General features: G+C 60.8%; 3 protein-coding genes across 3 annotated transcripts; 2 read left to right on the top strand and 1 right to left on the bottom strand.

Annotated features, from left to right (window-relative positions):
• Positions 1-63: 63 nt before the first annotated feature.
• Positions 64-1,078, bottom strand: UBL5 (ubiquitin like 5). Its single transcript, XM_050914440.1, has 5 exons — positions 1,037-1,078; positions 807-868; positions 632-715; positions 431-468; positions 64-300 (listed from the first exon to the last, which is right to left on the bottom strand). Exons 2-5 carry the CDS (start codon positions 860-862, stop codon positions 257-259), a joined length of 222 nt encoding a protein of 73 aa, XP_050770397.1. The 5' UTR covers positions 863-868; positions 1,037-1,078; the 3' UTR covers positions 64-256.
• Positions 1,079-1,157: 79 nt separating this feature from the next.
• Positions 1,158-3,681, top strand: FBXL12 (F-box and leucine rich repeat protein 12). Its single transcript, XM_050914435.1, has 3 exons — positions 1,158-1,258; positions 1,348-1,420; positions 1,968-3,681. The coding sequence occupies exons 1-3, from the start codon at positions 1,158-1,160 to the stop codon at positions 2,739-2,741; spliced, it is 948 nt and encodes a 315-aa protein (XP_050770392.1). The 3' UTR covers positions 2,742-3,681.
• Positions 3,682-5,852: 2,171 nt separating this feature from the next.
• LOC127028706 (hepatic lectin-like) lies at positions 5,853-8,885 on the top strand. Its single transcript, XM_050914405.1, has 6 exons — positions 5,853-5,906; positions 6,851-6,941; positions 7,300-7,374; positions 7,768-7,919; positions 8,337-8,449; positions 8,750-8,885. The coding sequence occupies exons 1-6, from the start codon at positions 5,853-5,855 to the stop codon at positions 8,883-8,885; spliced, it is 621 nt and encodes a 206-aa protein (XP_050770362.1).
• The last annotated feature ends 3,248 nt before the right edge of the window (positions 8,886-12,133 follow it).

The following is a 12,133-nucleotide window of genomic DNA, read 5'->3' as shown; positions in this document are numbered from 1 at the left end:
CCGGTTCGGCGGCTCCCGGTGCCCCGTCCCCGCCGCCCCCGGAGCTCCACAGCAACCAGAGACTCGAGAGACACGTTTATTATAAACCACTTAAACACTCCAGGGTAACTACAGCACGTTTAGAGCTTCAACATGGCTCCAGCTCAGCCATACCGGGGAGGGGAGGAGGGGGGAACCGGGATTAGGCGGGGGATCCCACGGGAAAAAAAAAAAAGGAGAGCACCGGGGGGGGGAAACCGGGAAGGGATGGCAGCCGCTACTGGTAGTAGAGCTCCAGGTTCATGCCATCGTGGATCTCATCTGGAGGATGGAGTTAAGGAGAAGGGTGGAGATTGATGGCGGGGGAAGGGGGAGCCGCGGACACCCCACCCCCCCCCCAGACCCCCCCCTTCCCGTTAACACCGTAAAATACCCGCCCGGAGAAGGATACAGTCGCCCAGTGTGACGTGATCCTTGAAGATGGTGTACCTGCGGGGATGGAAAACACAGCTATCAGGTGGCCGGTACCGTTTCCAGCATCCCGGGATCGGCGGGGGCGGGGGGGGGAGCCCCGACGGCCCTCCGGGCCGTCGGGGCTCCCCCCCCCCCCCCCGCCGATCCGGAGCTGCCTCTATCCCCCGGTTCCACTCACCACTTCTTGAGGACGATTTTGTCCCAGCGGGTCCCTGTCTGTGCCGCGATCAGCTTCTTCAAATCGCGGATGGAATCCTCGGTACTGGCGGGGCCGTTAAGGAAAACCGGGGGGAGAACCGGGAGGAGCCCCCCCACCCCGGACCCCCCCCATTGCCCCCAGTTCTCCGGGATACTTGCATTTTACCCGCACTTTCTTGCCCAGACGGTCGTTGCAGACGACTTCGATCATCGTTGCCTGAGGGATGAGAGGGGTTGGGGGACGGGATACCGGGGGTTAACGGGGAGGAGTGAAGAAGCACCGGGAAGGGGAAAGAAACACCGGGGAGAGTTGTTGGTACAGAATGAGGTCCGGGGGGATTAAACAGGGAGGTCTTGATCCCACCGGAGCCCCCCCGGTACTCACCGAACTCTGCGTCACTCCACCACAGCCGCTACGGCGTCCGAACCGGAAGCTACCGGGAGCTGAGCCGGAAGCGGAAGTGACGCGCGCAACGCCCGCCTCATTGTCGGGCTAAGCGGCCAAGATGGCGGAAGCGGACGGTGTGGAGTTGCCGGTTCTGCCTGACTCGGTGCTACTACAAGTCCTGGCGCTGCTGCCGCTGCGGGACCGGCTGCGGGCGGCCAGGTGGGACACCCCCCGCCCCCCGACCGGCACCGGGCCCCGCCGCCTCCCCGCCCGGGCCCCGGTGTTGATCGCCTCCCGCTTCCCCGTAGGGTTTGCCGGCGATGGCAACGGCTGGCGCTGGACCGGATGGTCTGGAGACATGTGGATCTGAGCCCGCACCGGGTACCGGCCGCCTAGCCGCCTTCCCGTACCGGGCGGCGGCGGAGGGAATCGCCCCAGTGCGGGCAGGGGGCTGAGATCGGGGGGGTCACCCCACTGCAGGCAGGGGGCTGAGATGGGGAGGGGGTCACCCCAGTGCGGGCAGGGGGCTGAGATCGGGGGGGGTCACCCCAGTGCAGGCAAGGGGCTGAGATCGGGGGGGTCACCCCACTGCGGGCAGGGGGCTGCGATGGGGGGGAGTCACCCCACTGCGGGCAAGGGGCTGAGATGGGGAGGGGGTCACCCCAGTGCAGGCAAGGGGCTGAGATGGGGGGAGTCACCCCAGTGCGGGCAGGGGGCTGAGATGGGGGGGGTCACGCCACTGCGGGCAGGGGGCTGAGATCGGGGGGGTCACCCCAGTGCAGGCAGGGGGCTGAGATTGGGGGAGTCACCCCAGTGCAGGCAGGGGGCTGAGGGAGGGGGGGGAATCACCTCACTGCCGGCAGGGCTGGTGCCCCCCTGCCCACCCCCCGGGAACAGACCCTTTTCCTTTCCCCCCTCTCCCCCCCAGATCAGCTCCCGGACCCTGTGGCACCTAGTGCGGCGGCGGCTCTGCGACAGCCTGCGGACGCTGCGGGTGCGGGGCACACTCCGCTCCGGCGGCAAGCAGCGGCTCCTCTCCCCGGCGCTGCTGACCGCCCTCGGGAAGCGGTGTCCCCACCTCTGCCGGCTGTCCCTGGCAGAGACGGACCTCCGCCCCGTCCCTTACGACACCATCCCTCCTTCCCTCACGGCGCTGGAGCTGACCCGCTGCGAAATCCCCGCCGCCTGGTTCTGCGGCTCCGCCGCGAGGGCCCTGCCCCAGCTGCAGCACCTCGTCGTCCGCAACGTCCCTGCCTTTTCCGATCGCCATTTGCTGAACGTCTCCTCCCAGAGCCACCTGAAGACGCTGAGCCTTTCTGGCACCTACCGCGTAACGGATACGGGGATTCAGAGAGCGGCTCCGCGCCTGGAAGAGCTGGAACGCCTGGCGCTGCGCCACTGCGTCATCGGCGACTCCGCCGTGGGCTTCATCGGGCGCCACATGAAACGCCTCCGGTTCCTGGAGATCGGCGACGCTTACTCCCTGACGAACGCGGGTCTGGCTTGTTTAGCAACCCTGCGGCGCCTGGAGACGCTGTGCCTCGATCTCTGCGATACCATTTCCCCCGGTGCCGTTATTGCTTTGTGCCGAGCGCTGCCCCAGCTGAGGAACCTCAAGTTAGGCGGGGCTCGCTTGGAAAATGAAGTGATCGATAAAATTCAGGCGAGTTTGCCCCACTGTAGCTTTTCACATGCTCCTTGACACGCAGCCTGAAGCAGCAGGGCTTTGGCCGTTCGTTACTGCGCCTGAAGTGCTGCTTTTTGGGTGAAGCCTGTTTGCCGGGGAGCTGCTGTGCGTATTTTTGGGACAGAATTTCCGTTGGGGCTAAAACGGCAAGGGTGTCGTGGAAAATGGTTTGTCAGGAACTTGTTCTTGGTAGGATTCCTTCCCCCCACCCCCCTTTTTCCGTGGATGGGGGGAACAGGAAAGCCGGGGAGCACCCAGCTTTTGGGAACCCCACTGATGAGCTGACCAAAGACTGGCTGAGCTTCTGAGTTTAACCTCTCTCTGCTCCTCTTCCCCCACCGCTAGACATCAGGCAGCAGCTTAATGAGCGCAGAATTGAAGGAGCGAAGTGAGGCGCCCTCCTGCCGCTGACAAAAAAAGATCTGGCAGCCCAGACCTCGGGCTTCCAGTTAATATCTAACTCCGATTGCTTAACCGCCCTGCACGTACGCTCCAAACTCTGCCAGGGAAGAAATACCTCAGCGAGACGTGCCAGAGCTGCTGTTTTCTTGGAAGAGCTCAGGCGAGCTACCCAGACAGCGAGCGTTTTCAGTCCAGGATGTCGTCTTCCTTCTACTTTCCTTCAAATTCAGTTCTTCAAGTTACTCCTCAGCAAGGTTTTGGTCGCGGGGCTTCCGGAACGCCTGGTCCCCGGAGCCACGCGTCTCATTTGCGCAGCGAACGGGCTGGCACGTGCTCTCGGGCATCGCCGGGGGCTGCCCTTAACCTCTGGGTTCTGCTGGGAGCAGCCACGTTTCCTCATCACCTTTTATTGTCCTCCCCGCAATGTCGTAACACCGGATAACTGACCCTGAGCGGTGTGGCGTTCCTATTCTTGGGTCGTTGAGTCGGCCGAGGATGTTTTTAAATCAAATGCCGTCTTTATTAAATAAAAATGCTTTTGATTTCTGTTTTCGCACGCTGTAATGTTTTAACTCGTCTTTGTTAAAATAAAGTCGGGCAGCTTTCGGCACCGAGCGGCCTCCTCGGGTGTTAACAGCTGGAGAGCTGCTGTCCCGGGATGAAGGTCCAAGCGGGGACACCGCGTCGGCGCATCGGCCAGGCTGCGGCCAGCCAGAGCTTGGCACGCGAGTCCCTCGGGGAGACCCATCGATTTGTCTCCCGATTTAGTCAACCCTTCGCTCCTAGCAAAGCTTTTTCCCTTACGACAGGGAAACGCGTGGAATTATAAAGAGCTCAAACAAACGCCCGAGTCCTGGATCCTCTTAACGCCCCGATCCCCTCCCCGAGAGGTTCTCCTCCCTTGTTCGCGTCCTCCCTGCTCCGGGCCGACGGGGATGTGAACTGCTGCTTCCCGCAGTTGCTCACTGATTTGGTTTTTTTTACCTCCCTTCGGACAAGAGCGTTCTCCTAGGAGGATTGATGTCTCCGCTGAGCCTTTTCTGGGATCGTTTTCACCCCACGCACCCCCTGCCCTCCAGCTTACGCAAGAAGCCGTTCGCTTTCAGGCAGACCTGGATGGCAGTGACCCCCCGTTCCCCCCCCCCCCCCGTGATGAAATCCTCGTCGCCGCGCCGTTAACAACCGGTCTTTGTGCCCTGGCCTCCTTTCTGTTCCTACGCACAATCTCAGTGATAGCTTTGGGGCAAATAAACAACAGCGAAATGCCCCAGCTCCGCTTTGGAAAGCATCCCAAGGCTGCTGGCTTAATAACTACCGCTCCGTGTTTATCACAGAGCCAGAGATTTACGCTGGAGTAATTAGCGTTATTAAAACTTCGAGCACCATCTGTCCCAGCACTCTCTGGGCTCGGGGAGTGAAGGCAAAACGGCAAAAGGGAAAATTAAAGACGGGAACAATCCGTCAGTCAGTCAAGGCGCGGCTCGATGCGGCGGGAACCTCGATGTTCTCTCAATGTTTGCCGTGGGACGTTGGCGAGCCTGACGGCGCAGCGCTCCGAACAACGTAATTTAATATCCGACAGTCCCAACTTGCCAGTTTTCCATCATCTCCGCAGAGCGCGTGATTGCTAAACGCGGAATAGCACGGAACAGCAATTACAAGCTTATACGGCGCAAAGAGGGCTTTTCAGGCTGGGAAGCAGGAGGGGAGCTGTAAATATCGGATGACCCCGGGCAAATTATAGGAATAAAAGACTGAAAGGGTCTTCTTGAATCATCAGTTCTGTTTCTGCCCCGGTAGGACAGCAGCTCACCCTCCTCACGCATCTACTGAAGCTCTCGGAGGGCCGTGCTAGACCCTTATTGCCTCCAATTTCCAAATTCAGGGGGTTTCTACTCTGTTTTTCTCCATTTCTTCTTTTGCCAACCTTGAACTTGAGCCGTTCTTCCCCCAGCCCCACCTTAGGGCTGTCTATACGCACATCATGATGCCAAAGCCCAACTTCCTTAAAAATACAGAATAAAAGCCTGACAGAGAGCCAGCTAAACCCTCGGCGAAGCCAGCGCATGAAACGGCTCTCGGGGCTGAGAGGAGCAGAAGTTCGTAGCCACCGAAGGGAAAAGAAAACTCGGCGAGGCCCTAACCTTTCCGGGTTATCCGTCACTGCGGGGAGCGACCCTTCCTCAGCAAGCTGCTCCTCCGCCTCCGTCACACGTAGGTTTATACGGAGCGTTCATACGGGTGCTTTATCAGACCCAGACCCATTTTATTTTCTTGGGCGAGCGCGTCCGTTGGGGCAACGCTCGCGCCTTCGGCTTTGGTTTCCAAACCAAAGACCATTCCCCGTTTTCCAGACTCAACTCATTTCCAAAGCGGTCTGGTCGTTTCCCTTCAACTTGGAGGAAACCCCTTCAGAAACTTGAGAGGTTTTTTTTTTTTTACTCCGAAGGGACGGAGAGAGTTACAAATAAAAAGGGCACGCCGCTTGGCTGGAGGGAAAACCTCCAGACAGCTGGATTATTGGAAGTGGACACAATCCAAGCTGCTATTTTGAGAGGACAAACCAGGAGGAGACAGCCTGAAAAACTGCTGGTTAAATTATAACCGTTGCACTGAACATCCCTAGAGGTCTCGCAGGTTCTCTAGTCCGGAGATCCCGGTGAAAAAGCTTCTCCTTACTTGATCCTAAGCTTCATCCTCCCCTCCCAGCCACAGCGTACCAGGATGGATGAGGAACATCTTCACGACGACCTGCGCGTTTTTAAAGGTAAACTTCAGGCACGCCAGCCCTTCAACCCGACCACCTCGAGGAGACGGGCAGGAGCAGAGAGGGGAACGCGACTGTATCTTGTAGCGTGGTCTTCCTCCACCACCGTGCTGGGTTTCTGAGGGAGAGGAAGGTCCGTGCTCTCCTTCCTCCTCTGCTTAGGCAGCTTGGCTGATCAGCTCTAACGGGGTTGACTGGGTGGGATGGGGAACCCTCACCCTGATGAGCTTGTCCCTGGGGTTGAGGCTCAGAGGGAAGATGACGGAAAGGGCCGTCCGTCACCGCGATGAAGGGCTGGTGGTGGTGCGAAGCCGGTGGTGCCAAACCACCCGAGTGCGTTTAGCATTGGAAGTGTCCCGGACCGGAGCAGAATTAGGCTTTTCCTGGAGCTTTCCCAAGTCGAGCTCCTCAAACCGAGTAGCCCAACACCCTTGCAAACCTCCCAAGGTCAAACCTTGGAACCCATGGGTATTTCCAAGGTTCAGCCCCTCCGAGAAGGGGACCTGATGCCAGCGAGGGACAGCAAAGAGCCCTCCAGACCCCGGACCGTCACTTAGGGAACCGTTTCCCTTTTGAAAAGGGTTACTAGACAGCCGGGAGGGTTTAGAAACATGTCACAGCCCGGAATACACGGTGTAAGCTTATCATTTCTTTTTATTTTGCTTATGTGGTACCTGAGATCACCTGCCCTGCCCTTTAGCGAGGCCTCTCCAGTGCTAACACAACGCACTGTGCGACAGCCGTCTGGTTCGGGGTGCTCTCAGCCCCCCGGGCGGGTCTGAGCAGGATTTATCATCCAAATTTTGGCTTCCGTAGCAAATAGTTAACTATTCCGGGTTATTTATTAACCCTTCTATAAATGGAACCAGAAGAGCTATGAAAAAAATCCCGGTGATCCGCGGGGAATATTTTCACCTCTCTTTTGTTTTGTTTTAAAGACAGAAACTTCTTCCAGCAGAAGCTGAGATCCTTTTTCACGGTGTACTTGCTCCTGGCCCTCTCCTTTTTGCTGATCATCACCCTGTTTGCTGTGTCGCTCTCCAGAGGTACCGGGACATCTTTGAATTAATGAATTAGGCAGGGAGGAGGAAGAGACACGTGAGGTCTAAGTGCACGCTCCTGCGCTTAGAGGACTCTATAGTTCCTAATTCCACGGGACAGAGCGACCAGAGGAGCTCCCAGCCCGTCCCGTGCAGTGACCGCTGGCGTCCACGCCGCTATCTCTGGCTAATCCAAGCTATAAGCCAGTATTTTAAATTTCCTGGGATTTCTTTGCCCCGTAGGCTGCTGGAAAAATAAAAGATGTCTTTAGCCTTGCCGGGGTGAGGTGCTTGCGGGCGGTCGGCTCGCGGGTAGCAACAGAACTGATAACCCAACATCTCTCCGTCTCTCTCTCTCTCACAGTTTCAGCCGTTTCTTCTAAACTCAACGAGGTGCACCCGGAACGGAAACAGAACTTTTCTGGCAGGGATTTTCTCTGTAAGTCCTGGCTGCTGCCCAAACCCCCCAGCTTTGCTTCCCCTCTGAAGTTTTCCTAAACCGTCCCCAAAGTGTTCCTGCTCTGGATTGCTTCGCTGTAAGGCGGTGCAGGGCACCCATCCCCTTCTGGGTTTGCTGCTCTGCCAGCAGCAAACACTTTTATATTTTAGAAAGAACCAATTTTTCCTTGTAATAGAAGCCTTTTTGGGTGCTCGTTGCCGCCTTCGTGGCAATCCGATATACAGCAAGCTGCGGGGCTGTGCCGTTGCGTCTGTACCAGTTTGGCACCGGAGCGCTGCTGGGAAAACCCTCTCGCTGGGACAAACCCGGCGAGGACCAGCTCGACTGCTCGTGATCCCCCCTGACTTCCCCCCCCCATCCTTCTTTCGCCAGTGTTTCCCTGCGGACCCAGCTCCAGGGAATGGGAATACTTTGATGGAAAATGTTACTACTTCTCCCTAACCAGAATGAGCTGGTACAAGGCGAAGGCTCAGTGCGAAGAGATGCACTCGCGGCTGGCTATCATTAACAGCTACGCCAAGCAGGTAAAGACCCCAGCTCTAGGCAGGGAAGTCCAGGCTTGCCCGTAATCCTGCCCGCAGCCCCGGCCTTCTGCAGAGCCCCCCCCGGTACCTCCCCGGCTCCCTGCTGCCATCCTGCACGCCCCGACCTCGGCTGGGCAGCTGAGAGCTGGTGCTGTTATCCTTTGTATCAGCCAGCAGAGAGCAGGCAGATCCTGCTCTGCCTGCCGGCTGCCTGCATCCAAGGTTTCTCTTGTGATGCTTAGACACAGCGCCGGCACCTATCCTGCATCTCCACCTTGTAAATAAAGAGCCAAGCGCGGAGTTGTACCTCGCCGGCTCCTCCACGGTGCAAACGCGGAGCTGAGGTTGCCCCGAGCCTGCCGGCTCGAGGAGCCATTTGCTGGTGCTTTTCCCTCCTGATCCCTCTCCCCGCTGCAGAATTTTATCATGTTCAGGACAAGGAATGAGCGTTTCTGGATCGGGCTCACGGATGAGAATTCGGAAGGGGAATGGGAATGGATCGACGGGACCGACTATAAAACCACGTTCACGTGAGTGCCGGCCTGCCCTGCGTTTTCACGCCCGTCACCCCAAAATAGCAGGCAGCTTCTCTGCCTGCACGCCCCTGTTTCAGCCAGCAGACCGGCTTTCTTCACCCTGCCCTGGGACGGGCACTCACACGAGGTGTAACACAGCAGCAGAGGCAAGAATTAGCATCTAAAACCATCTAAAACCATCTAAAATCAGACAGGTTTAGCTAGTCCCTGCCCTTCTCCCAGCCCCTGGGAAAGCTGCTCCGCTCAGCTGCCTGCCCCTGCTGCCCTCGCTCAGTTTAATCCTTCTCTGCCCAGATTTTGGAAGGAGGGAGAGCCCAACAACAGCCACCACAACGAAGATTGTGCCCACGTCTGGATCTCCGGGAAGTGGAACGACGTCTACTGCACCTATGAGTGCTACTACGTCTGCGAAAAGCCGCTGCCCAACTGAGCAAAGCCACGCGTTGCGGAGGCAACGTCCGATGCTCCGGCGCTGCAAATGTTCCTTTTTCTTCTTAATTTATACTATCCGAGCGCCCGCTCCCCGCTCTTCCTCTCCACCGCGCTGTCCCGAGGAAGAGCAGGGATGGGTTTTGATGGTCCTAAGCAATATACGCCGGAATCCGGGTTCTCCGTGGGGAGCTCAGCCTAATAAAGGACGATTATTGCTCTGGTTAACGAAGCTTCTCTGTTTCTGGGTGTGCGTGTGAAGGGGTGAGGTGAGCTGGGGCCGCAGACGGACGTCGTGCAGGTCAGCAGCAATGCCGGGAGCAGGCTGGGGATAAATGGGACAGAATTTGGGATTTGCTGCCCAACACAGCATCCCGGGAGCGGGACGGGGGCATCTCCCGCGGTAGCAGTCAGGGAGGGGAGGTTTGGATGGACTATAGCAGAGCTGAGCCGCGTCCGAGAGGATTTGGTGCCTCCGCCGGGAGCCTTCCTGCTCCTGAAGGGGTTTGGTGCTACCGACAGCTCTGCGTCTCCCGGAGCAGCCCCGCTGCCTGCTGGCACCTGCCTGCAGTCAGGGCTGCCTGTACCCACTCCTGCTGGCTTGAGTCCCCGCCGCTGAGCAGACGATCCCAGTCAAGCAGCCGTGGGACACCAGTAAACACGGTTTCAGAGGTGGAAATGAGGTTCGCTTTCCCTACCGAGGGAAAAAACCCATCATTTTCATAACTTTTCCTTTTTGTTGTTGTTGCAGTTTGGATTCCACGTGACAAAATGGCCCGGTACTGGTTTGTTAGCACACGAAACTCGATCGTGGTTCCGCTCTGCGTCCCTTCGGTCACCGACGGGGTCCTTGGGCTCCAGGACCCCGCAGGGATCGGGCTCCTTCCCACTTTTTCCGTCCTTCCACGAAAAAAGCTCATTTGGGGCCAGACTGGGAAACCTGGAGCTCCCGCCCTGGGTTCAGGCGGGAGCCGGCTCACACCGCTCACCCCTCCCCGTGCCGCTGACGGCACCCCGTTCTTGCACGGTGTCAGCGGGTGCGTGTGCACGTGGGTGTGCACCGTGAGGTGTGTGGGTGATGTGTGCGGGTGAGCGTGCGCTGCAGGGAGCGGGTGTGCGCACGTGTGTGTGTGTGCGCACTGCAAGGTGTGTGCGTGCGCTGCAGAGAGCGGGTGTGCGCACGTGTGTGTGTGCGCACGTGTGTATGTGCACACTGCAAGGTGCGTGCGTGTGCTGCAGGGAGCAGGTGTGCCCACGCGTGTGCGTGCACGCTGCAAGGTGCACGTGTGCTCTGCAGGGAGCAGGTGTGTGCACATGGGTGTGCGTGCACACTGCCAGGTGTGCATGTGATGCATGTGAGTGTGTGCATGCTGCAGGGAGCGGGTGTGTGCACATGGGTGTGCGTGCACACTGCAAGGTGTGCATGTGACGCATGCGAGTGCGTGTGCGCTGCAGGGAGCAGGTGTGTGCACATGGGTGTGCGCTGCAGGGAGTGGGTGTGCCCATGCGTGTGCGTGCACACTACAAGGTGCGTGTGTGTGCTGCAGGGAATGGGTGTGCACACAGGTGTGTGTGCACGCTGCAAGGTGCGTGTGTGCATGCTGCAAGGTGCGTGCGTGCACACTGCAAGGTGCGTGCGTCTGCTGCAGGGAATGGGTGTGCACACAGGTGTGTGTGCACGCTGCAAGGTGCGTGTGTGCATGCTGCAAGGTGTGTGTGTGCGCTGCAGGGAATGGGTGTGCACACAGGTGTGCATGCACACTGCAGGGTGCGTGTGTGCACACTGCAAGGTGCGTGTGACCGCTGCAGGGAGCGGGTGTGCCCACGCGTGTGCGTGCACACCGCAAGGTGTGCGTGTGTGTGCTGCAGGGAGCGGGTGGGAGCCGCTCTCTCTCACCCGGTACCGGGGGTGCCCGGCCGGGGCCCCCCCCCCCACCCGAGGGCACCTCGGGGCCGGGACCCGGGGGGGGAGCGGCACCCAGCGCACTCGCCCCCCCGGGGACACCCACCCGGCTGCAGCCCCGAGGTCCTGCCCGGGGCCCGGGGCCCGGGGCCGGCCCGGAGCTCCGGCCCCGCCGCTCGGTGCCGGTTGGCAGCGGGCAGCCCCCGGGCCCGGTTCCCCCCGGTTCCCCGGGCGATGTCCGCGGCGGATTCGTTCGAGGAGCGGCGGGAGGGACGCGGACATCGACCCGGCCGAGCCCCCCCGGCCCCCCGCCGCCCCCCGCACCGAACCACGGCGGCCCCGACGGCGGGAAGACGCTCCTCCGCCTGCTCTGTCGGCGACACGGCTGTCGTGACAGAGCCCGGCAGCCCCGCGGTGAGCGACGAAGCGGCGGGGGATTAACGAAACCGGCGGCGCGGAGCCTCCCCCCCCACACACACAACCCCCCGCCCCGCCGCGACGGTCCGGACCCCGCGGAGCCTCTCCCCCGTGCCTGCGACAGCCCCTGTCGTGAGGAGCGCTGCCTCTGTCACGACACCCGCTGCCGAGGGGCGCCGTCGTTATCGCCTCTTGGGCGCACCGGGGCTCTACCGGCATCAATCCCCCCGGGGGGAACGGGGGTCCGGACCGGGGCGGGGGTGGGGGTGGGGGGGGGGTCCCCGCCTTGATGGGGCCCCCGGCGCGCTCCCGGCTCAGGCGCGCTCCCGGGGGAGGCGGGGGGCGGCGGCGCTCACGGGCGCGGGCGCGGACACGGGCGGGGGCTGCGCGCTCTGCCCCACGCACAGTCGCGCCCCGCTCCGTTCCTTTCCCTTCCCCTCCCTGCCGGTACCGCTGCCGGTACCGCTGCCGGTATCGTTGTGCCGGTAAGTAGCCACGCGTGGACGGGGCGGGCGGGGGATGCGGTACCGGTGATTAACCGGTGGGGATGTACCGTACGAGGGGCGACACGGGTGTGCGCCCCGTCCGGGAGCGGAGAGCTCGGCACCGGCACCGGCACCGGCACCGGCACCGGCAGCGCGGGGCCCCGTCGGGCCGCCGTGTCCCGACAGGAGGGGACAAGGGTGGGAGCGGGGGGGGGCCGGGAAGCACCGTGGCCGCAGCCCCCGGCGCAGCCCCCGGTCTGGGCTCCGGGGATGCCGGGGGTAAGGTCGGTCTTAGCCCCAACGGGACCGGGGGGAGCGGGGCGGGTGGACACCGACGTTGCCGTGATTTCGTTGCCGTTCGTTAACCGGAGCTTCGGGACGCGGAAAACGACCGGGAGGCACCGAGCAGCCCCGAGCCAGCGGGGGGGTGACCGGTCCCGGTCC

This window comes from Gymnogyps californianus, unplaced genomic scaffold (genome assembly GCF_018139145.2).
Source record: "Gymnogyps californianus isolate 813 unplaced genomic scaffold, ASM1813914v2 HiC_scaffold_40, whole genome shotgun sequence".
Lineage (NCBI taxonomy): Eukaryota > Metazoa > Chordata > Aves > Accipitriformes > Cathartidae > Gymnogyps > Gymnogyps californianus.
The sequence above is the reverse complement of the archived record's forward strand: the minus strand, read 5'-3'. Positions and strand labels throughout refer to the sequence as shown.